The sequence below is a fragment of the Pipistrellus kuhlii genome, unplaced genomic scaffold (assembly GCF_014108245.1).
Source record: "Pipistrellus kuhlii isolate mPipKuh1 unplaced genomic scaffold, mPipKuh1.p scaffold_m20_p_5, whole genome shotgun sequence".
Classification (NCBI taxonomy): domain Eukaryota; kingdom Metazoa; phylum Chordata; class Mammalia; order Chiroptera; family Vespertilionidae; genus Pipistrellus; species Pipistrellus kuhlii.
The window spans coordinates 56,582,215-56,609,166 of NW_023425551.1; the positions used below are offsets into that span (position 1 = coordinate 56,582,215).

At 35.6% G+C, this 26,952-nt stretch overlaps 1 protein-coding gene and 1 non-coding gene across 2 annotated transcripts in view; both read right to left on the reverse strand.

Moving 5' to 3' along the window:
- Positions 1 to 26,952, reverse strand: part of COL19A1 (collagen type XIX alpha 1 chain) — a 250,774-nt gene that overhangs the window by 162,366 nt on the left and 61,456 nt on the right. The window contains exon 11 of the mRNA XM_036414901.1: positions 24,224 to 24,268. Within this exon, the coding sequence (XP_036270794.1) occupies positions 24,224 to 24,268 (45 nt within the window). The remainder of the gene's footprint in view (positions 1 to 24,223; positions 24,269 to 26,952) is intronic.
- LOC118706255 lies at positions 13,351 to 13,467 on the reverse strand. Its single transcript, XR_004983970.1, has one exon. It is a non-coding gene; the product is annotated as a small nucleolar RNA SNORA77 (small nucleolar RNA).

Genomic DNA, 26,952 nt, shown 5'->3' on the forward strand with positions numbered 1-26,952 from the left:
CTTCTCTCTTCTCATGCAATTTATGTTTAAATTTATGCCCTTTACTCTGAATCTTCAACACTCTTCCTCCTACTCACTTCTTTCCAACTACAGTGAAACATACAGTTGAATCTTTTATGGAAACAAAAACCTCTCACTTGCATCTCCTGTCAGTTTCTGCTTCACCTGCCTCCTTCCATTTTCAGAGGAACATTGAACCAGACCTTCCATACTTCTTGTCTGCATCCCATTGCTCCTCACTCACTTCAAAGTTCACTCCAGATCGCCCTGTTCCCTTTCTGCTCCTCAGAAGCTTCTCATTCCAAGGTCTCAGGAGCCACCATTAGAGACCTTCTGGTGTGTTTTCTTCTTTGAGCCATTTATAGCTTTTATTTTGACCAGCACCCTCTGAGCAATACTTGCTTGCTGAGACACTATAATATTTTCTTCTACTTCTATAACCACATTTTCTCATTTTCTTTTGTGCTGGGTGCTCTAAGCATTACTAGTCCATAGGGATCTGTACCAGGTTCTTAAATTTTCCCTTTCAATGGACTTTCTCTAGGTATCTTCTCCACTTTTATAATTATAGGGGCCATCTATATGCTAATGAGTCTCAAATTCCTACTTCCAGAATAGACATATTTTTTTTATCTTTAAAGTACAACTTATACACCAAAATAATGACATGTTTTGCTTATACAGTTCAATGAGTTTTAGTGCAATTATTTCATTGTGCAACCATCATCAGATTGAAGGATTAAAATACTTTCATCATGCAGGAAGTTTTCCTGTGCTCAATTTGTAGTCAGTTCCTATCATATCTATAACCCAGGCAATCACTGATACACTTTCTCTCTTCCTTCCCTCTCTTTCTCCTTCCCTCCCTCCCTCTCTTCTTTCTAGAAATTTCATATACAACATGCAGCTTTTTTGGTCTGGCTTTTATGATGTAGCATCGTGGTTTTGAAGTTTAACCATGTTGTTACAAGGATAAGTAGTTCATTACTAATTTCTGAGCAGTATTCTTTGTATGAATATATGTACTGCATTTTGTTTATCCACTCGCCAATTTCCCATATTTAGCGATCCTATATAATAAAGGGCTAATATGCAAATCAATGGAACAGTGAAAGGCGAAACGACTGGTTGCTATGATGTGCACTGACTACCTGGGGGCAAACATTCAAAGCAGGAGCTGGCCCCTGGTGGTCAGTGCACTCCCACAGAAGGAGCACTGCTCAGCAAGAAGCTGGGCTCATGGCTGGGGAACACAGAGACAGTTGCGGGAGGCTCTCCTACCTCACAGCAGCGCTAAGGATGTCTGACTGCTGGGTTGGGCCTGCTCCCTGGGAATGGGCTTAACCTGGCAGTTGGACATTCCCTGAGGGCTCCTGGACTGCCAGAGTGTGCAGGCCAGGCTGAGAATCCCCCCCCCACCCACCCCCCCCCCCCACACACACACCAAGTGCATGAATCTCCTGCACTGGGCCTTTAGTTCTAAATAAGATTGTTATGACAATGACATACATGTATTTCTGTGAATATGTATTTTAACTTCTCCTGGGTAAATAAATATCCTGGAGTGTACTTACCAGATCATATAATAAGTGCATGTTTAACTTTTTAGGAAACTTCCAAACCTATTTCCAAAGTGCCTGTATCATTTTACATTTTTCTCATCAGTGTATAAGGGTTTCAGATTTCTACTAATCCTCACTAACAGTTGGTATTGTCAGTCTTATTTTATTACAGCCACTCCAGTGGGTGCAAAGTGATACCTCACTGCAGTTTTAATTTGCATTTTCTTAATGATTAATGATTTTTTTCATATGCTTATTAGCCATACACATATCTTCTCTGATGAAGTGCCCATTCAAATATTTTGCTCATCTTTAGTTAATTTTCCTAACTTATTATTGAGTTGTAAAAGTTCTTTACATGTTATTTATACAAGTTCTTTACATAATATCAGATATATAATTTGTAAATATTTTCTCCCAAAATTTAGTTTGGCTTTATATTTTTGTAATGTGTTTTTAAACTTTAAAATTTTCTACATCTTTATTAAGGCATAATTGACAATAAACTACACATGTATGATGTGTATAAATTGATAAGTTTTGATGTATATATTTGCCCATAAAAAACATCAACATTATATTAACAAACATTTCTAAGGATTTTAATTTGTTTTGTTTTTGCATTTCCTTAATGACTAATGTTGAGCATTTTTCATGTGTTTATAGAGAGCGTTTATTCAAATTATTTATTCATTTTTTAAAAATGGGAATTTTAGAGTCATTTATGTATTTTGATACAAACCCTTTAATGATATATGTAATTTGCAAAGCTTTTCTCCCAATGTGGTTTGTTTTTTCATTCTTTTAGCAGACTCTTTAAAAAATGATTTTAAATTTTTATAAACTCTAACATATAAACTTTTTCTTTTATGGATTATCTTTTTAGTGTCATATCTAAGACTTTATTTACAAATAAATTTAGTTACTTTATAAATTGTATAAATGCACCTGTAATGAATAATGTGACAGATGTGAATTGAAAGTCTTTTATTAAGAAAAATTAATATTTAATTATTTCAACAGTTTTGTTAAAAACAAACAAACAAACAAACAAAAAACCTATCCATTATCTAGTGAATTGTCTTTGTACCTCTTTTAAAATTGTCCATATGTATGTGGGATTATTTCTGGGCTCTATTCTTTTCCATTTGTCTATTTGTCTATCTTTACACTAACATGATACTTTCTTTATTACTTTATCTTTATGGTAAATGTTAAAATCAGATAGTATTAGTCCTTCAGATTTTTCTTTAAAAGTTGTCTTGCTTATACCAGGTTATCTGTATTCCTATATGACTTTTATTTTTACATTATTTCATTTTTATAAGTAGCAAAGGAGGAAATTATTAAAGATACCTGCCATTTCATTTTCACAGAAGGGAAACAGTCCCAGCCCAGTGCTAAGAGATCCAAACTGTTCCATCCATGACAACAAACTTTCACCTCATGACAGAGTTGTCTTCACTGGTGGGTAGGAGATGATTTTTAGAGTATTCAGTACATTTAAATGGATATCAAATTCACTAATGCATCATTTAAAATATAACCTCCTTTGATTTTGCCCCTTTGATTCTTTTTCCTACCTGTTCCATTTAATCTTTGATTAAACCACTTTGCTGGACTTAAAACCCTATCTCCCAAGAGTTTAATCATGTCTCCACATAGCTTCTCTCACCGCATAGGAGAGGATTAAAGATGAAGAGCAGCAACAGGCTTGATGAGGTTTAACCTAGTCCTGCATAGAGCAGCTCAACTTGCCTTGGCCAGGGCAAAGACTTTCTCCCTGCCACCCTCTCCACAGATCCCTGCACTTTTGCACAGATCCCTGGGTTCCAAAAAGCCATGCTAGAATTTAAATCACCTGAGGATTCTAGGTCTGCATTCTCCTTATTCACTGGTTTATCTCCAACTCTTAGTGCAAGAGCTAAACTATAGCACTTCCTTTCCCTGGCCAGTGTGGCTCAGTTGGTTGGAGCATTATTCTGTACCCAAAAGGTGGTGGGTGCCATTCCCATTCAGGGCACATGTCCAGGTTGTAGGTTCAATCCTTGGTCAGGGCACATGTGGGAGGCAGCCAATCGATGCTTCTCTCACAGTGATGTCTGTCTGTCTGACTTCCTCTACTCCTTCCTCTTCCTAAAATCAGTTTTAAAATCTAAAATCAATTAAAAAAATAAAAATGAACTACAGTAGTTTCTCAATTAATGATTATTGAATGGATTCATAAATTAATAGAATGGCCTTAGCCAGTTTGGCTCAGTGTATAGAGTGTTGGCCCGCAGACTGAAAGGTCCCAGATTTGATTCTGATCAAGGACACATACCTTGGTTGCAGGCTCAATCCCTGGTCCTGGTCATGTGTGTGGGAGGCAACCAATCAATGCGTGTGTGTCTTCTTGCCCCTCTCGTCCTCTCTCTCAAAAATCAATGGGAAAATATCCTCTGGTGAGGATTAACAACAACAACAACAAAATAGAACGAATCTTAAAAATCTGACAAGGAAGCTTAGCTCCATTGTCCTTGAAAATTATTTTGACTTGATGGGCCCACAACACAGGAAGCCAAGATTTCTGAATGGCATTTTGCTCAGCTACAAACCTCAGAAGATAGTCTCTGCCCTTCTAGATCTGGGGGCCATTATGGTGATTGTGAATAAATACATAAATATAAGTATAAATGTAAATATATATAATCATAAATTCTCCTTGAAATGAAGTATAATGCGATGACCCATTAATCCCATTTTAAAGATGGTGGGGGGAGGCATTAACACATAAGTCAAGCATTTAAAGCCCCTCATGAGTGACTTGAAGAATAGATGTCCAACTGACAGACGTGAAGCCTCTACTGCCCAGTTTTCTTCTAAGAGTAAGTAAACTGCCCATATGACTTTAGATCATATTTAATGTAATTTTGGTATGGGGGCTATCCATGTGCAAAAAAACAAAACAAAACAAAACAAAAAAACAACTTTAGTTCACAAATCTCATCCCACATGAAAACGAACTCAAATGAAATTTAGACTCAAATATGAATCTAAAACTACAAAATTTCTAGAAAGAAACAGAGAAGAAGTCATTTGTAACCTTGGGTTAGGTAAAGGTTTCTATTGTGTTATTTAATTTTCATATGCCTCGTATCATTTTAATTCCTTCAATCTTTTTTTCACTGCCTTCATTTTATTAAAAATATTTTTAGCATGCCATTTTTATTTTCTCTTATGATTATGTAGCTTTTGTGAGAGTTTTAAAAAGTATTTGCTTTAGCCGAGACTGGTTTGGCTCAATAGATAGAGCGTCAGCTTGGGGACTGAAGGGTCCCGGGTTCGATTCCGGTCAAGGGCATGTACCTTGGTTGCGGGCACATCCCCAGTAGGGGGTGTGCAAGAAGCAGCTGATCGATGACTCTCTCATCGATGTTTCTAACTCTCTATCTCTCTCCCTTCCTCTCTGTACAAAACCAATAAAATATATATTTTTTAAAAAGTATTTGCTTTAGCACTTACAATATGCATCTTTATCTTATCACAATCTAGTTCCACTAATACTGACTTAATTTCAGTAAACTATGGCAAATCTACTACAATTAAACTTCATTTCCTTCCCCTTTTGTGTATTACTATGGTCATATATATTATATCCATCTGCTATAAACCTAACAGTACGGTGTTATAGTTCTGCTTTAAAATATGCTTTTAAGGAAATTAAAAGTAGAAAAGAGAATAAAAAGGTATACATTTATACACACATACATGCATACATATAGAGAACTTTTTACATTGACCCATATATTTACAATTTCCAGTATGTTTCCTTCCTTCTTAAGCATTCAAATTACTTTCTGTTATCATTTATTTTCACCCTGAAAGATTTCTTTAATAACTCTTATAGGTCAAGTCTGCTGGCAAAAATTCATTTTATTTATTTTTTTATTTGGAAATCTATTTTTGCCTTCATCTTTGAAAGATATTTTCACTGGATATAGAATTATTGGTTGACAATTTATTTTTGAATATGCCATTTTTACTGTTTTCTGGTCTTCATTGTTTCTAAAGAGACATAGGCCACTATTCTTATTGTGATTCCATGCACATGATGGTTTTCTCTTGGTGCTTTTAAGATTTACTATTTGTCTTTGGCTTATCAGCAGTTTCACTATGATGTGTCTACATGTGGTCCTCTTTGTGTTTATACTACTTCAGTTCTGTTGTGTTTCTTGGATCTAGAAACTAATATTTTTTATCAAATTTCAGAAGTTTTTGGCTCTTGTTTGTATCGTTTATATCTTTCCCCTCCTCCTGGGACTCCCATGACATAAACTGGTTTCCTTGGGATCACTCCTATGTCCAAATAGTTTAGTGATAATCCAAGGGTTTAGTCAGAAGTTGTGTTTTAGCACCTCAAGTCCATAAGGCTTCCACCCTTTTCTGATCAAGCTGTGGATGGCTGGAGAATTCATTTAATGTTGTAGCCCTTTGTCAAATCTTTCTTCTCACTTTTTTGCTGGGCTTATTCAGATTACCCCTGCATATATACATGGTTTCCCAATCATCCTTTTACCCCGTTAGATTGCATATGTATTTTATATAAAATGCAAATATATTTTTATATTATATGTGAGAGCAATACAAACTCTATGAAAATAAATTGATATATGTTATAAGGAGACAGCTCTATTGCAATAGAAGTAAATCAGTTTAGGAGATCAGAAACAAAACACATTTCTTTGGTGAATTATTAAGGTGTAAAGATTTAAATACACTTATATAATTAGTTTTTTCTATAATTTAAACTATTAAAATATTTTATTGATTATAAATACACACATATAGTATACTAGTAACCCATAGATATCTATATCTATATCTATATATATATATATATATATATATATTAATCAAATAAGTTATAAAACAGAACTTTTATAAATTATTTTCTAAGATAAAGATATCTGTGATTCATACCTTATAATAGATAATAATTTACTGCTTTGCTGTTGTTATTTATGATGATAAAAAAGAAGTAACTGAGTATGTCTCTGGAAGCTAAATATATACTGAGAAACATGATAGATTTTCAAAAACTGCCCAGCCAGAGCTTGAGGTTCTAATTGTGATCTACTGAACTGAGTCTGGCACTTGGAAACAGGAGGTCTAAGTCTAATAACAAGTCTGTCTCTACAGCTATGTGAATCTTCATAGTCTTTCCCATTATTGGCCTTTTGGGAATTTAACTGGCAAAAGCAACTAACTCCTATACCTACCTAAAAAGTATTGTTATAATGTTGAAATGAAAAATGTTATATGTAAGGTGCTATATTATGAAATACATGGAGGCGGTCAATGGGGAGGGGGGAGTAGGGGAAAGAGACACCTGTAATACTGTCAACAATAAAGATAACTTAAAAAAAAAAAAAACATGGCTTAACACATACAGGATGCATAAAAACAAAGGCTGAGATAATTTTATCTTAGAGACCGATGCCCCTGCTTTGTAAATCTTCACAATGACTATCTTGATAAACTTATTGGTTATGTCACAAATTGAAATTCTTTTATCTAAATGGATTAGAGCCAAGATTACTCACCTAATTGCTTTTGTGACATAAACCTAATTAAGTTATCTTTTCAAGGGGAAGAACTTAATCTAACAAAATAACTTCTATAAAATCAGTCATATCAATTTCCTTTAGTAACTAAACATGTAGATATATTAACAATTACATATTATAAACTTATTGTGGTTCATATTTTGTATATAAAAGAACAAATAGTTTTTCAAGAAATACTCTTTATAATTCAACCATAGGAAGACAAACAATCAATTTAAAAAAATAGAAATAGTCCCAATGTACCATGCTAGCAAGATGATATGCTACAGCCCCCCTTCCCACTTAGCTTAAAATTGTGGTCACTACTTTAGGTATGACAGATAATATGGCCCAAAGTATTTTCAGATTAGCTGAGGGGGACAGTTGGGGAGAGGACAGAAGGGGAGGGTGGAGAGGGGGACATAGAAAGGAGAGGAGATGACAGGAGAAGAGAAGAGAGGGGAATTGGAGGGAAGGAGAAGGAGAATGAATGAATCCTGGGAAATGTGATATAACAAGAGACTGCCTCTTAGGGAAGCCAGGCCTAAGTTGATGTCTGAGCAGGGAGTAGCAGGATGTGAGATATGCTAATGTAGGCCCATTCCTCATTAATCTAGTCCAGCGTTTTTCAACCGCTGTTCCGAGGCGAGATGTTGCCTGGTGTGCCGTAGGTGCAGACAAGACAAGAATTTTATAATTTTTCACTATTTTGTTTATTTAATATTTCATAATAAAGTAATTATAAAATACTTTCTTTGTGTTTATTTGATTCCCATTCAAGAGAATTACTTTATATATAGTCAATATAGGCACAGAGTTAAATTTTTTAACATTTTCTAATGGTGGTGTGCCTCGTGATTTTTTTCATGAAACAAGTGTGTCTTTGCCCAAAAAAGGTTGAAAAACACTGGTCTAGTCTGTCTCTTCTAAGATGCACATAGGCAGAGACATTCATTAGGTCTTCCAAAAATATTTCTGAGTGAAATATCATCAAGGAAAATTTTGAATAAAACAAGGGCATCTTAAACGACAGTGCTTCTGGCTGATTTGGAACTCATGCCATATCTAGAGTGAATTCTCAAAACTGCAAAGTCATCTGGGTATTAGTATAAAAATTTCTGCATTATAATAATATATGTAATAATATTTCAGGCCCTTTTAAAAATTCTCTATTTCATTTCATTTTGTGATGAGGAAAGAAGATAAAACTTTATACTCATTGGAGAGAGACAATTCATTCTGTCACAGCTGCTGCCTGGGAATCCAGTGAGAATGACTGATCTAAAAGGGAACTCTCCACACTCATCACAGGCAAATCGAAACAAGATCCAAGGACCCATTCCTCTCATGCTGTCTGTAACTTGTTTTTTGTTTGACCAGGATGCATGAACTAGAGAGTTTTCTTCTCTGTTTGCTTTGGCATTAAATCTATAAACTTTCTACGAGGTCTCACTCAATTAGAGTCAGCAAGATTTATAGAGGGAAGAATTTAACACCACTAAAACCTTTCAGGCTTCAGTTTCCTTATCGATAAACTTGTCTAATAATATCATCTATCTCTTGGCATTATTTTGAGCTGCTGCCTGAGAAATGTGTTTATAAACTGTGCATAAGTGTTACTTATTTCTGTTAAAATCAAAATATGTAATGAATTAATGTAACCATAAAACTGACTGTTGTGATTATGTAAGAGAATATCCCTGCTCTTAGAAAATACACAATGAAATATTTAGAGACAAAGGGCCATGACATAAGTAATAGTATCAAATTACTGGTATATAAAAATAAATATTTGTTTTCCAAATACCAAATGACTATTTAATGACATTAAGAAATTACTGTTAAAGAGGGAAAGGGGGGTAGGGGAGGTACAAGAGGATAAAAGGGGAGGAAAGGGTGATGGAATGGCACTTGACTTAGGGTAGTGAACACACAATATAACGTATAGATATAGAATTATATGCCTGAACCCTCTATAGTTTTATATTAACCTAAACGATATAGGTTAATAAATAAATTCAATAAAAATTTAAGAAGCCTATAAAAAGGAAATTACTGTTACAATTTATAAGTGTGATAATGGTATAGAGGTTATATAAGAAAATGTTCTTACCATTTAGAGATACATATTAAACTGTCTGGAATTGCTTCAAAATCATAAAGGAAGGGGTCTAACTTAAACATGATTGGCCATGAGTTGAGCCAGTTGGTGTATTCATAGGGATTCCTTATCCTATTCTCTATACTACTGTTTGTTTGAAATTATCTTTAATAACTTCTTTAAAATGACTGACTATAGGTTCTTTATTTTATATAAAGGTAAGTGAAGTATATTTTTCATGCCCACAAATAAAGAGATGTGTTATTTATACATATCTTTAAACTTTTTAATACCTAAATAAAAACTTGCTTAAAGGGTAAAAGCCCTAGAATAGGGGTGTCGAACTTAATCAGAGAAGGGGCCAAAATCTAAAATCCAGCTTAAATCGCGGGCAGAATGGTTTACTGAACAGTCATAAACAGTCATTATGATGGAAACACAGCGGAGTGCAGTGATGACAGCGTGGTGCGGGCCACATTGCAAGGCCTGGCGGGACGGATTTGGCCCGCGGGCCTTGTGTTTGACACATGTGCCCTAGAAATTAAAGTTATTCATTCACAAATGATGTCTAGCATTAGATCTTCTATGCTTGAGACACTATTCTCAGAGCTTTAATTTATTTACCTCACCACAGCACCATGGATTAAGATCATTTCCCCCATTTTTTTAGCTAATAAGTTGGAAGAACCAGGGTTTGGACCCAAGAAGTTCTACTCCATGGCTCAGGCTCTTAAACTTTAGTCTACATTTAAGTTATGTATCTAATTATTGGTCAAATTCCCAGGCTTTCGGCAGGATCTAGATCAAAAGGGATGAAGGAAGGCTACTCCAGAACAAGGTAAAGGTAAAAGTACAAACATAAGGACCAGCAAGTTACTTGGTTTGAGGCAAGCACAGGATTCTGAACAAGAGAAATGTTGTGACATGAAGTTGGAAAGTCAGACAAGACTGGATTGTGACCTACCATGAAGAATAAGTTAGCGGTGTCAGGACAGCCTTCAGTAACTATTTGGAAGGCACTGACTCTTTGGAGTGGAAGATTGACACTATAGTTTTTGGAGATTAATGGAGCTTTATCTATAGGGGGAATTATTGGGAGGGTTGAGATTAGAAGTCAGGATTCAGTTAGAAGGCTACTCCAACAGGTTAGGCAAAAGCAAGAAAGGCTGGGGTTTATGCCAATATGTGGAAATGAAAAAAGAAGGGCAACAATGAGAAATGAGATGCTCCAGAAGCAAGAGATAGAGAGAAATAAGAGTTGATGGAAATGACAAGTTTGGGGCCTGGGCAAAACTTGGGAGGGTGGTGATATCATCACCGCGAACAGAAAGAGCAAAATGCAGAAAGAGAACCAAATGTGAGAGAAAAGAGGAAGAATTTTGTTTTGAACATATTGAACTAAATGAATCAAACAAGCCATCCAAGAAGACAGGTCTAGTAGATAAAAGGGTATAAAGTGGACTGAAACCCGGAGAGAACCCAGGTGTAGGGTGTAGTTTTGGGACTGAGAGGTGATAGTTGATCAGATATGACTAGCTGAGACTGCTAAAGGAAATAGGGAAGGTAGTTTGGCTGGAATCTCTAACAGTATTTTGAGTCTTTTTAAGATACATGAATGCTGTCTGCTATTATTTAACATAGTTCATTTAACATAGAACTCAATAAACTCTTTTGTCTGATTCATGAAGAAATATGAGGTGCTAACACCTCTTTTCATAGCAGTGCTTTGATTTCCCAAATGATCCTAGTAAAGTATTCATTTACTAGTAGTGAGAATGGTTTGATTTCTTACTGTCCCATCTGGGAACCAACTAATAGGGAAAGGACAAATCTCAAAAGCAAGCTTGTAGTGGAGGACTAAAAACCCTTTTCAGATAATTCAGACATGTAATTCTATTTTAGATGGAGGCATCTTTATTTTCTGGTCTATATTTCTCAACAGTGATAGTGTCACAATTCACTATTGAATTGGTAGTCAAGTCTAACCAGTATGAGAAGTAAAGAAAATGGCACATAACTTTTTACTTGCCTCGAACATATAAATGACTGATCTAAATAAGGCTGCAGTTAATTGAGAATGAAACCATAGGAACGAAGAAATAAAACTGTAACAATACTGCACTTTTAAATAATTTCTAATTTAAGTTTAAATTTTTCTTTAAAAACTAAAATAAAGATCTGCCCTAAACCGACTTGGCTCTGTGGATAGAGCATCGGCCTGAAGACTGAAAGGTCCCAGGTTAGATTCCGGTCAAGGGCATGTACCTTGGTTGTGGGCACATCCCCAGTGGGAGGTGTGAAGGAGGCAGCTGATTGATGTTTTTCTCTCATCAATGTTTCTAACTTTCTATCTTCCTCCCTTCCTCTCAGTAAAAAATCAATAAAATATATATATATATATATATATATATATGTTAAAAAAAAACAAAAACCTAAAAACTAAAATAAAGATCTGTTTCTTACAGCAAGGCCAATAGCAAAGCATTGTATTTTCCAGAACCCATATGAGTCAGAATATTTAGTCTAAAGCTTTAAGGATCAAAATTAATTACATCTTTTTTTTCTTCTTCTTGATTTATTCCTCCCATGTCAAAACTTGATGTTCATACTTCGTTTCAAACTTTTCACATTTTCCATTTACTGCAAATTTGGGCTGAGAGAGCCCATTATTTGACTGGATTTTATAGGGTATTAGCAACTCTATTCAGTAGGGGTTCTCTATGAGAGAAGGAAGACTATTAATCAGAGAGCTGCTAAGTAAGCACAGCTGGGAATCCTTACCAACAATCAAGAACCAACCCCACAAGGCAAGTGAAACACAGCTGGGAGCCTTCTGTCAGATCCAAGTCTTAGCAGCCAGTAAACGGAAGAGCCATGATGCAAATGGCAGTGCTTATGGCTTTAACGTTTAGAAAACTTCACAAGCTTATAAGAACACTGGTGATTTGCTCGTTGTGAACAAAGTAACCAGGCAACTCTTTTAAAGACTTTAAGCCAGCAGTGTGATATTTGTTTTAATTTTTTTCCCCAAGCATCATAGTTGATGCTTCTCAGTAGCAAATGAACTTTCCTTCAATGTAGCCTTGAATCTGTGCCACAAATATGCAAAAGGTGCTACTGCTTGTACTATGTACTACAGTGAAAGAAAACAGGGAGGGAAATGTAGAGATAGGGTTATTAGTTAATATTAATAATAGAATTTCACTCTTTTATAATTCCATTTTTGAGAAAGACTATAGAATGAAAAATGACATGACAAAGGGTTTTTGTTTTGCTGTCTTTTGTGTTGGTACAGCTAGTGGTGCAGTCAGATAAGAATCCGTTATAATCACTGAGTTCGTCCATAGGCCATAAGTGGACACGTCTGGGGTGATGCCTTTTGATTTTGAACCACCAAAATGACTTTTTTTAAAACACCCAAAGTCCTAGCAAGAGGAGAGGATTTTCAATGAACAATTGTGCTCAAATCTCTACTCTACACATTTTAAAACTGCTACTACAAAGTTAGAATTGGGAAACTTGGCATTAGACCCACAAAGCTCAGTGGCTTCTCATGTAAATCCAATGTTGGTAGTACAGATCAGGACTGGTTTAAAAATAAGTGTTCCTGGAAGAATGTTTACGGGGTTATAGCCACACTCTGCAGTCAGACTACACACCCAGCTAGCAGATTTCAGTCTCGATAGGACTTGGGTGTGGACTGCATTATGTGATTGGGTTTGTAGATTAAAATAACCACTTCTTTCAAATCTCAGTTGTTGTGCAAGAATCTCTGGGTTCATTAAAATACAAATTTCACTGCACATGCCTAGACTTCTTCTCAAGTAGATCTAAGGACTTGCTAAGCACCCAGGAGATTCTGATGTAGTTGGTCTGTAGACCACATTATGAAAAACACTGGATATAATCTAGGTTCAATGCCTTTCATTAAAGTATATCCACTGATAAAACAATTAATAACCTCAGCTTAAGCTGACATGTATACCCTCACTCTTCTGAAACATGAAAGGAGAATTTTTCTATACACAGTAATCTGTGTCATTAAACACTTTTACAGATGAATTATTATTATTATTGTAGTTGTTGTTGTTACTTTTTCCCCTGTGCTCCTGAGCAGCTGCATCACCCTTGACAGGTCACAGTACTCTGGGATGTTTCTGTGGCAGATGGAAAAATCATCTGCTTGGGACTGCATCCAGGTGCAGAGTGAGTCTGCATGAAGATATTACTTTTAAATGACATTTTTTTCTATGTATATTCTTTGAAACAAAAAACAATGTAATTAATTGTAAAAGTTGCTTTCTTCCTGCCTTCATAGACTTACTGGGGGGAAAAAACTTCTCTATTTTTCTTTTTCTTAACTAAGTAAAATAAATATATCCAAGCCCTAGGTTACCAGAGCAAACTCTCTAAGTGGAATATGACATGAAGAAAATGTATGTTTTAACAAGGCCCTGAACTCTGTTTTCCAAAGATCCTAACGGCCCATTGTAGTTGCTATAATCTATTAAGTTCAATTTATGTAGATGGAAAGTCCTTTAATATGCATTTTATGATAATATGCTTTTTAAGATGTCCCCTTGACATATATTATGCACACTACTGAACCATAATGACTATTAACACAGTAAAATTAATAATACACAATTTTAAATGGATTAAACTTTCAAAGACTCAGGAGAGAGACACTTTTCTGAGTAAAGTTTCTGAAGTAAGAGACATTCTTTGCAGTTTTGTGTACAATGAAATAGATGATTAAGGAACTTTTGAAGATGTTTAGCAATGGTGAAGGGTTCTAGGACCCAGGTCTCTGCTTTTCCCTCTCTAGGATAAGTTTTAAGAGGTCCTAGATTTTTCTGACTAAGCTCTGTCTCCAACAGATCTAAATGCAAAGCCTCTGAGTCTTCCTTCATTTTTTGTCTCCTCTTCTAATGCTGCTGAATGGACCACTGGACTATGGACCTCTGGATAGCAGAAAGGGTGTTTCTATTGAGAGAAAAAAGTAGGAAATGACTCGAATGTGTCTCGATTTGGCATTAGTCACTCTCCATTAACTCATTTAGAGTCTCTTCCAAAATAAAGTCAAAACCTGGCTAACTTAAACAAGTAGAATCATTATGCTCAAGATTCCAAAACCATCCCATACAATGAAACTCAGGTTAAATACTTCTAACCTTGTACTATCAAAATCTCAATAGCGAGCAGTTCATTTTTGAGTCTTCTATTGCCCAAGGAACGGATCTCTCCTCTCAAAGACATAGCTTCAGTATACATAATATGTGGACTCCAACTACAAGTAGGGGGACCTGTACCTACCCAAATGAACTCTAAAAAAAAAAAAAAAATCCCCTTAAATACAACCAACTCTTAAACGAAGCCCTTAAACCAATTCAGTAAAATTAATTAACATGCACAACACATTTGATTCCTTCATTTGTATTAATTCCATCTTTAAAGTGAGGAGAATTATCAGTCTCATATAAAAAAAAAAAGATTTTAGGCTGGCTGCAGTTAACTCCACAGCAACATTCAACACTCAATAATGTTAGTAGACCAATAGCTAAAATGTCTTCAAGGAAACAGACTGTTCCAAGGACTATAAATCCAACTAAGCTGTCATTAAGGATAGGAAAAATTTTTGAGGGGCTCCTCACATAATCTGCATAGACATCTTTCATGAACTTAACATTTTTAAATTTATTTTAGAGACAGAGATTGAGAGAGTGAGAGATTGACTTTTGCTGTTCCACTTGGTTGCTTTTTGTAGGTGTCCTCATCAGAGACTGAACCCACAACCTTGGCATTTTGAGACGACACTCTAACAAACTGAGCTATGTGGCTCACGAACTTTTTAAGAACAAAACTAGAAGACAAGCATCAACCAAATAAAAGAAAAACACTAAACATGTGTGCAAAGACTGAACACAGATCCCATTTAGCTGTAAGATTAAAAGAAAAATTGGGTATTGTGAATAGAACAAAATATTGAAAAATGTTAAAATTACATGTCTAACTGTCTAACAAAAACTGGAAGGAGAAGGGAGGAAAAATGTGAGTGGCAATGTGAGCGCAAGAATTCCTTTATCATTTGTGATGAGGGTATTTAAAGTTCATCTTAAAACCATATTAAGCAACAAAGACTAGCATATCAATAAAACTAATGAAAAAGAAAAATAATGTACTTCATTTAAGTCAGACAATTGCAGGGATGGAAGAAATGGAAACATATTAATTCTGCCATCCCATAGAAGGAAATCAAGATACTGAGGGGAAATAGAGAACTTAGTTTATGACTATAACATCTGTAAAATGTGGGGTTCTTTGGTAAGTATGACTATTTATTAGCAGGTAAAGCCAGGAATTCATAACTTATGCTTTATCATCAAATGCTAAAACTTTGTCTACATTTCACGCTTTTTATTTTCTTTCTTCAATCAAAGAAAGGATAAAATACTTTAGATTAAGTTGCCTTAGGATCTTAACTAGCATAATAGAAGCCAAATCTTACACTAAAACTTTCAGTTTTATAAATGGAAAGAATAAAGAAAATAGAGAGCTTCAGAAATTCCTGGGAAATGCCAAGCAAAGAGCTTATCTAAAGTCTCTTTAAGCCAGCACGAGTCTCTAATCTTTTGTCTGGAGACTCCACATGGATCCTCTAGCAGGAATATTCTTCCAAAAATATAAAAGTTCCCTACCATAATGATTGCTTGCTTGGAGGTCAGGTAGTGCCCCTCCCAGGTGAGTGAGCTAAACATGCCATCAGCTGAACTCTCAGAGGGAACCTCTTGATGTTATTTCCTGGCAATTCTTCTGGTTGAGCGCTCTACCGGAAGCTGTGCTTCAGTCGGCTTTTCAAAGTTCTTTTCCTTCTTTTCCTCTGATAGTCACTGCTTTTCATTTTGTCTCACAACAGACCCCCTCTGGTTCTCTATACATCCTGTGGTTTATCCCTCTCTGTGCCTTTGAATGAATTTTTCTATTTGCTTCTTCCTTGTTCTGGAGAACTACTTATCCTTCAAGATTCACTAATGGGTCCTTACCCAATTCACTTCCCTCTGCCAGGCAGAGTTAAGCACCCCCTCCTCTTTCTTCTCACAGCATCCTTTATCAACCATCGGACAGTTTACCCATGCTCTTCAGAAGAATAATCTGTCTCTTTCATCTCTGTTAATCTTGTGCTGAACACAGTATCTGGTATACAGTAGGTAGTAAGTAATCAAATAAATGGATGACTGAAAAACAACTATGTTCTAAAATCTGGCATAACGTTTGAAAAAAAATCAATATCACCTTGGGTTATGGTTGGCATCAAACTGCTTTGAAAATAAAGTGAAGGCTTTTTAAAATCCACTGATTCTATAATAGATAACCACTCTTGAGACAAAGAAAGACATTAAGAGAGGAGAGGGCATATTAGAGACAGATACTAAGAGCTCATGGAAATTAGTCACTGACATAAATTTCTGAGATTTTGGAGAAGAAAAAGCCAAAATACAGTCATGTTTTCTCAATTAAAAAATATACATGAGTAATGAGTAAGTTGGGTATTGATCTTGGCAAAATTCTAGAATTAATTATTACACAAATTGGTTTTAAGCTATTAGTAAAGAACATGATTACGAAGAGGGTATATCACATTAAAAACAAAGCAATAATTATGCAAAGGTTATGAGATTGGTTTATTTACTTCAGTTAGACATGTGTTGGATAAATGTGGGTCAAATTGCAGTGAAATAAGGGAGTAAATGGTTAAATAAAAATATTTATTTTTACTTCATTCAGGTTTAGTTGTCTAGAAAGAGGAGTGCAGTGGTGTGCCACAGAGCTTTGTGTTATTCAATATTTATATCAGTTATTCACAAAGACCCAGAACTTATCTATACAAAATTCATGGCTATAACAAAGCTGAGGAAAGTGAATATTGCAATAGATGTCAGAATAAAGACTTAAAAGTTGACAAGTAGACACACTAGGCTAAAACCCCAAAATAAAAGTTGGCACATATAAATATAAATGTTTACATTTTAATTAAAAAAAAACACAAAACAAATGTCTGACAGTAGTATAGACCCTTTATAGTCTGAGATTCATTCTAGCTCTACACCTTTATGATTCTAGAAGTAATGCAGCCTCCTTTTTCAGGGGAATCCTTGCCATCAGTTGGAGGTGGAGCCAGGATTAGGACTCAGCTCTACTAAACCCCAGTTCCTTCACTTTTGCAATGCCGGTTTTACTCTCTGCTCAAAACACACTGGAAGAACTCTGTATATGAATGAACATCACAGTAACAGGACACTGATGAGCTATCATATCGTGAGATTAAGGCTGTGAGGAATATGAGGATCTACAAGCCAGAATCCAAGCAGCACAATGGAAAAACCTGGAATTCTAACATGGTTTAGAAGAAAGAACACATTAGCTACCTTCAGCTCTCCAAAAGGTTGTCAGTCACTTGGAAAAAGGAATAATCTGAGAATGCATTCTTCTAAAGGATAATAACTGAGATAAGATAGATTTTGGATAGATTTTGGCTTAAAATAAAGAACTTAGAATAGTTGCTATTAGCCTTAATAAGCAGAGCTTCGATGACCACCTGCCAAAAGCTGAATAACAAGAGAGTCAAAGTGGATTACCTCCTAAATTCCCTCTTACCTAGGTAAGGACGCTTGGTTTGACCAGAGCCTACTGGGTGCTACTGTGTGACTCAGCCCTTTGATTTCTCTCAACACGTCAATTCCATGAATCATCTGTACACACAAGTAAACCTTAAGTGGAGGAAGGATCACTATCAGAGAAGCCCTGGAACACAGCCAGTGGGTGAAGCCATCTGCATTGCCACACTCCTCCCCAGGGCTGGACAAGTGCAGGTACTTAAAATAACATTCCACGACATGTTTGCTCAAAGCATTAATGTGTCACCATTTTGTCTTTATTTTTTTTTATCTCACAGTATAATTATTGGTAGAACACGAAGAACAACAAGGAGAAATGTAGAAACGCCAAACCCAATGTGGATTGCTATCTGTATCTTGTCTAATTCGTCCTCGACTGCTATTAGAGCAGATCACTGAGGGGGGAATTAATTATATGGCTTAAAGGGGATTGTGGAGATTAACAAGGAAAAGTGGGGACCAAGAATAATTTCTGTAAGAAGTTAAACTACGAAGCAATAGATGTCCGTAAGCCCAGATGAGAACTTGTCACACAGTCATGGCACATCCACTAGAACAGCAGCTGCACCAATACCTCCGTTTTTCTGTGCAGTGGAATTCTGCTATTTAAGTCTGGTGGGACACACTTGTTCAGCAATTACTACACAGTGAACTGCTTTTACACTGAATGTGAAAGAGGTTCACATGCCAGTGGCTTCTAAATAAAAATGCACCTGTCATCTAATATTTGGTGATGTTGAATTAATTATCTTCCTGCCATCTGGAATGCAGCTCCTACAGTTTTAGTTAATAAAATATATTAACTGAGATTTAGTGAAAACAGGCAATGATGAATATTTGACGGTTATGCTGAGCAGAAGCAATTGCTAGATTAATTTAAAAATCCATTTCATTTAAAAAAAATTTAAAACATTTTTATACACTAAGATCTGCTACCAAGTGAAGAGTTGCCTTTACCTTACTCTTAATTTAATTGAGTACAAAAATCACTCCAGAGTCAGCTGTTCATGAATTCATTTATTTATATGAAAAATTCTCTTCCTTTCTGAGAGCTTCCTGAAATAAAAATAGAATGTACTAGTAACCTGAAAAGAGAATCAGGCGTGGATGGGATGAAAGCAAGACAGGTGGAAAAGAAAACTGTGGGGTGGGGAGATGAAGGAGACGCTGAGGAAAGCGGAGCCAGGGGGACGTGGAGGAAGTTGAGTCTATGGCATAGACAGACCCTAGAAAAAAGGGTAAGATGGGCTAAAACATAAGAGTAGAAATCTGAGAAAATGCTAGAGCCTGGAGTGAAGAAACAGGATAAGTGGAATAAAGATCAAAATAAAAGCTGAGGCAGGAGGGGCCTGGTGGGGGTGCAGAGGATGGGCTGAGACCCGTCCCTGTGCCCACCATAGCCTCACAGCCCACAGTTCCTTTTAAGGTGCAAGAATTCATGCACTGGGCCCCTAGTTTTAGTATATTACTAAATATATTAATGTTTTATGTATTGTCATTTTTGAAACATAATTTCAAGGGCCATACATATAAAGTTAATTTTGATCTCTTATTCTACTTCCTAAATTCAATAGCAGGAATCTGAAAAAATAGGGTTGATTTTTAATCAAATTAATCAAAATAATAATTATCAAATATTTCAAAAAAGAAACACTACTTAACCTTGTCTACACTGCTCTCCTCCAGTATGGGAATAATTAATTGAATTCTTCTATGTGCTATGCTTTATGCTGGGTGCTGGAGAAAAAGGCATAAACAGACACATATGGTTGCTGGTCTCATGCTGGTCTACTCTAACAGATGGAGAGAAATGGATAGATTTAAACTATAATTGGGACATAAAACTGATGGACAGAATATTGCTCAATAATATTAATGGCGACACCTTTGTCATATTCTTGATTTTAATTAGAATAACTTAATATAACGTTATTAGTGATATTGGTATGACATTCCTTAGAAAGTATAAGACATTTGTGACTCTCTAAATCAGCTTGGTCTGTACTTTCCTTTTTCTTGATCAAGAATATTTCCCTATTAAGGGCCTCATGACTGCTTTGGACACTGGTGTATTGAAGTTTTCTTCAATAATCCATATCCCTTCCAGCTTCTGTTCTATTGTGTTTGCCCACATCACAGCCAGCTTTAACATATATAAAAGAGATTTTAAAATATCAAATTGTTGTTCCACTTATGTATGCATTCATTGGTTGATTCTTGTATGTGCCCTGACTGGAACCTGGACCCACAATCTTGGTGTATTGAGATCAATTCTCTAACCAACTGAATTATCCAGCCTAGGCCACAGCCAACTTTTGAGAGAGTGTTCTAAATTCTCTTATCTGAAATTTACTCTTAAACAAATTCCAAATTGGCATTTACCCTCATTATTACACTGAAATTACCTTTGCCAAAGTCATCAATGACCTATAGTGACAATTGATATTATTACTTTATTTGACTCCTATGTAATGTTTTGAACATTTAAACACTCACATTCTTAAATATTTTCTTCTAGTTGGCAACACATTCTACTTGTTTTGCCTGTACTTCTCCAGGAATTACACCAAAATAAGTTTTAGATTGAAGGAAGGATTAATATATATAAAAACAAAACTAGGAGAAATGAGAGTGAATATTAAATTGACTGTTTTCTTAAAGCATAAAAATTGAAAACACAGAGATAGATGAGGAGATTTTTTTAAAAAGACCCCAAGTGAAATAAGAAATTTAGAATTTCTATATATCAATATATAGTAAAAAATAAAAGCAAACAAATCTTAAGATGAGAATAATATTTATAATTCAAATGACATAAGATTATTATCTGAGTTGTGTATGTGTATAAATGTTTAACTAAATATAATTAGGGAAATGCAAGATATAAATAAAAAGTTAAATAGAATAATATTTATTTATTTAAAAACATGTAAACATTTTAAAAATCCAATACTTAAAATAAGTTAGGCTAGAATAAAGATGCAACAGAAAGTGTAAACTGGTTTACAAAAACAAACAAACAATAACAATAACAACACACAAGACCTTTCAGGAAAGTTAATTTGAATATATGTATCAAGTATTTTTTAAAATTTTCCATAATTATTAACCCAATGATTCTAATTCCTGAAATCTAGTTTAAAGGAAGAACAAGAAATATGTTCAAAGATGCTTGCCAAAGTATGCCAGTTCTGCATTATATGTATTAGCTAAAAGAAAAAGAAATTGAAAATACAACAACTAGGAAAGACTTGAATTTCCAACAATGGAATGGTTAAATAAAATATAACATACCAAAATAGAGAAATATTATGTATTTATTAAAATAATACTTGAAAATTTAACACTTAAGAAATATCAGAGCCCTTGATGATTATTCTCCTTTGTTTCATGTCTCTCCTTTTTATAATACTTTATTTTTTCTATAACCACTATTAAAGATTCAGCAAAAGCATATTTCACATAATCTACAATTATTCACTAGCCCTATAAAGAATTTTTTTTAAAGGCACACAATCAGTAATGACTAACATTAAGCCTCTTGTTTGGCTATGGAATCACCATTACACTTCCCAATTTCCTGCTACCATGGCTAATTAAAAGTTGGCATGGTTACTCCCATACCAATTGGCATTGGTCACAGATAAATTTCTGTGATTTTTTGAAATCATAGTTATTATTCTACTTCATCTGTTCTATTCAGTTTTTAAGTCAGCTGTCAAATTAAACAAGTTAGCCCTTCCTAAAAGTTGTAGAAATTTTATATATTACCAAGGTAAATAAACAATTACATAACATGCTTTTGTTCAGTAGAATTCTACAAGGTGAACCAAGAGAGAATTCACAAGAAATAATGTGATTTGTCGACAGTGATGATGGAAAAGTGCTATAATTATAACAGAAGTTAACATTCTTGCATTAGTTTTGAATATGAAGCATAACTGCCAAGAAAGTTTTAATAGTAAAATCCTAAAAATACATCTCAACTCTGACCACCTGCTTTTTCCAGTTATACTCTGTTTTACATTAGCTAAAATCAATAAGCTCAGGAGATTATGTAAAAGTACTAAATCATTTTTGGTTTAATTATTTGATATATTTCCCTATTCCCATTCCAATTAAGAATTTCATTTTTCTATAATATTTTCCTATTACATACAAAGCATCCCTACCATTTTAAAGAGAATGTAGCTTTGGCACAGTCTCCAAGTTCCACTATGTAAACATAATTTTAAGAATTATACTGCAAGTCTTTAAAAAAGAAAAAAAAAGAAAAGAAAAGCCAAAACCGGTTTGGCTCAATGGATAGAGCATCGGCTTGGGGACTGAAAGGTCCCAGGTTCGATTCTGGTCAAGGGCATGTACCTTGGTTGCGGGCATATCCCCAGTAGGGGGTGTGCAAGAGGCAGCTGATCGATGACTCTCTCTCATCGATGTTTCTAACTCTCTATCTCTCTCCCTTCCTCTCTGTACAAAATCAATAAAATATATTTTTTTTAAAAAAGAATTATACTGCAAGTCATGGGAGAAGAATAAGAAAAAATATTCTAATAGCTAAATCTACTCAACCTTTTCATTCTGGAGTTTGTTATACTAAAATAAAACATTTATCTCATTTGTGTTCAATTTTTTACAAAAGTAGCCTATTTTTCACCCTTCATGTATCCAAAACCCTTGCAATCTTGCTGTACAAATCATCAAGAAGTGGCATCTATTTTCCTTTGTATTTGATGCTTTATTTCTTCAGGATATCTCAATTATTCTCCATAATCATTTATGGTGAAACTGACTATTTAAAGGCAATAGTTTATTGGTATGAAAGATCAGAAGGGAAATCTTTGCAGTCAAATGTATTGAATGATTTTCTATACCTCAGAGCCTATGAGAATCAATTTATTACCGAGCAATACCGACTATGTATAAAAATATCAAAATAACTACTAAGATTTTAGTGAGATTAAGATTTTAAATTATAGAGAATATAGCTGTTTTCCTTGTCTATTCTTACTTATTCTTACAGGTAAAATCCCATTAATTAAAACAGGAATATGTATAAATAAAGCATTTATTTGAAGTCATGGTCTTGCAATGACTGTCATTCTAAAGCAAAAATATTTAAGGGATTCTTTAGAAGAGGAATCCATTTTTTAAAAAAGTCATCACTCAATTATTCTCCGTTATATGATTTATATGGCTATCCTATTATCTCTCTCATGGTTCTGTGAGGAAAAGTAATTTTCCAGTAGCTTACAACATGCATTTTTTATCTTATAGTTATAATAGATGCTCATTCTTATGCTATAAATACTTATTAAAAAAACAAATTATTGATCACCACCAATAAGACTAAATAAAGGTAATTTAATATTTGAGATTATGCTAATTTGAGGTTATAACACAAAAATATAATCTATCTATAATAATAAAAGCCTAAGTGACCATTGCAACTAAACAGGCTTTGTGGGGCGACTAGGCCAGCAGGGGGGTTAGTGAGGGCTGACCAATGACTGAGCAGCAGGCTGGCAGGGGGGTGACCAGGCCAGCAGCTAGGGACAATCAGAAAGGCAGGCAGGTGAGCAGTTAGGCACCAGTGGTCTCAGATTGTAAGAAGGATATCCAACTGCCGATTTAGGCCCCACCCTAAACCTGACATCCTCTGAGGGGTCCTGGATTAGAGAAGGGTGCAGACTGGGCTGAGGGGAGTCCCCCCCCCCCCATACACGAATTTCATGCACTGGGGTTCTAGTGTATGTGTGTATGTGTGTATGTATGTATGTATGTATGTATGTATGTATATAAAAGCCTAAGTGACCTTTACAACTGGTTGACTGACCAGTTGCTATGACATGCACTGACCACCAGGGGTGCAGATGCTCAATGTGGTTAATGCTTTCCCACAGCCAGCCTCCCATGGCCAGCCATCCTCCTGCGGTCCTTCCCTGCCACTGGTCAACCCCTATTGGCCCTGATTGCCAGCCAGGCCGAGAGACCCCACCTGAGCACGAATTCATGTACCAGGCCTCTAGTGCTTAATAAATGTCTAAAGCATTTATATATTTATGGAATGTATTCAACAAATAATGTCTAGATATAAGGTTCATCTAAACTTGTTTAGAAATATTTCTGACAAGCATCAATATATAAAGTCTACCTTACTTGAAACAAATATTTTAAATCATTTCTATAAAATTATTGAATTGCTTATGAAAGCACAAAGCAAGTTAGGTATTCCACTTGAAAGTATTTTCATGTACACAATTTATCTTTATAAATGTGTATGTCAAGGGAGATATTTACCTTTTCACCAATTTCTCCTTTGCTGCCTTCAACACCTTGTTCTCCCTATAAAAGAAAAACACAATGTGAATAATAATAAGAAAACTAGTTTTAACATATATAATTATTATACTAATTATTACAGCATTTCTAACATTTAAAAAGCAATAATTATAAAGATTATTTCTAATATATAAGCTCTAAACCAATACTGAGTTACATACAATTTAAATATTCCTAATTAATGAAGGAATACTTTTCTAGTGTACAAGGTACAGCTTCACTACTTTGAATGAAATTTAATCTCCATAAAACTTAATTTATCCATATATAGTACCTTTCTCATAGTTTTGTGAATTGAATGCATCAACATATGCCCTAAAACAGACTAAGTTAGTCCTTATTGTTACCATCTATCGATATTTCACTAGATCTAATGGAAACATCCTTCTCAAGCTGACTTCTATGACTAATGTTCCAGTGAGTGTTGTATGATAAACAAGTTCAGGTCTGAACCCCAGAGTTCTGGCTCCAACTCTGATACCAGCATCATGGTCTTCATTACCCAGATCTCCTGCCTCTCCGTCACAGAAGGGGGACTGGCTCTCAATCACGACATTTATTCTAAAAGGCATAAATCCCATTCTTCAACTAAACCCTCTTTGACCTGACAAATGTACTTTCCCACTTATTTCTGTACCAATATTTACATTATTGATGTTTCACTCATACATTCAACAAATGTTTTATTGAACTCCAAATATATGTCAGACAGGCATGACAACATAGACAGCAAGTAAGTCATATGAATCCCTCCAAAACAGAGAAAAAAAAGATTGCTTAAATATTGGATTAATTTCTTTCCTCAGCTTCTATCTGGCCAAAAGAAGCCCTTAGCAAACATTTCCTGAGCATACCAAGGCAAAAGATAAAAGGATTCTTAGCTCTGGCTTTTTTTCCTGCAATGCTACAATAGAGTAACACTTAATATAATTTAAATCCATGTTTAAAAAGGAATGCCAGCTTTTTATTATATATATAGATTCACTTTGTGAAAAATATAGATCTAATATATATATAATCCTATATAATAAAGAGCTAATATGCTAATTAGACCAGACAACAGAATGACCTTTGGGAATGACCAGTGGGTGGGGCTTCAGGGCCACAGGGCTGGGGGTGGGGGGACACAAGGCAGCCAGGGCTGTGAGGGTTGAGGCAGCCAGGGCTGAGAGCTGAGCCCCTTGCACAAATTTCATACATCAGTCCTCTAGTAAAATATAAGTACATGTGCATAGGTAGACACATAAGATTAAACTATTTCTGCTTCATCTACCCTCAAAAAAAGGTATTCAGGGAAGAAAATAGTATTTGGTTATATCTGCCACTGAATTCATGGTGTACCTTTTTTTCCACCATTTTTCTTAAAAGATAGACTTTGACTTGATCTGTTAATTCAAGTTGACATTGAAGCTGCTAAACACCCGCACCCCCCTCCCCCCACATCAGCCCAATGACGGCATGATGCAGCCACCACAAACAGCTGCTGGAAAGTCCGAAACTATTTCCCAGCAGATAAATCTGCACATCCCTTGGCTTGTAACTTGACTTGCAGAGGCAGCACATGCTGTAGCAATGGGTTTTGTCTAGGACTGCTGTGAAGAAATTCAGAAGCTTGCTATTTCGTCGCTGCCAGCTCAATCTGATCATCTTTATCAAGCCAACTAAAGGAAGGGTTTTTCAAACACTGTACCTATAAATGTTTTTGAATGGTAATTTTTAGCCCCAGAGAAAAACCTAGATGTAATAGTAACTTCTGTTGCTAAAACCTGTAAAACTCCCCCAGAGCATAGAAATGCCATGCTTGGCTTTGGTGGGCATCTACTATTGCATCTCTCCCTGTGGTGGGGTCATCTGGGTGGTGTGACAGCTGGCCCCTCCTGAAGGGGCTCCCAGTCCCTCCAGGAAACTGGAATAGACCAGCCTTTGTGCTTCCAGCCATGCTGATGACACACAAGCTTACTCCTTCCCAGGAGAAAGAAGCCCTTGGACAGGGAAGGGTAAACATGAAGTTCACCTTGGTTAAGAGGAAGACGCTGGGCACAGAAAGAAGGCTCACCAATGCACACATCCTTACATACTGTGAACTTATCATTCTGAATGAAAGATGTTTTTGAAGGGATTAGGTGCAGCATCTTTGCAGTATTTAATAATTTGCCATTGTAGTGATTACGTTTAGCTCAATAGGGGGTATACAAAAAGGAAGATAAATAAAGATATAACCAAACACAGTTGAAGGCGATGAACACTGCCCCATTCTTCATTTTAGATCCTGTCAGATAGCAGGGAAAACTGCTGTGTATCCTCCTAGGGCCCCTGGAGAGCACCACGCTGCAGTCTCTGGAGAAGCCCGATGCTAAAACTCTCTGATTAAGTCTCTCCTAGTGCTCTGGTGCCTGGAGAAGGGACAGCTTCATGGGTTCTCTTTGGAGAGATGGGTTAGTGGGTTGTCTTCAGAAAAATTAGTTAGTGGTTTTCTGAAAGTCTCTCAGGGAATTCAGCTTCATCAACTACATTTTCTGAATCTTCACTATATTATATACAAATTCAATGTTCAAGCTGTTAACATTCTTAACTTATATACAATACTCAAAAACTCTTTACCTTGCCGGCGAGCAGGGCTCAGTGGTTGAGCACTGACTTATGAACCAGGAGGTCAAGGTTCGATTCCTGGACAGGGCACATGCCAG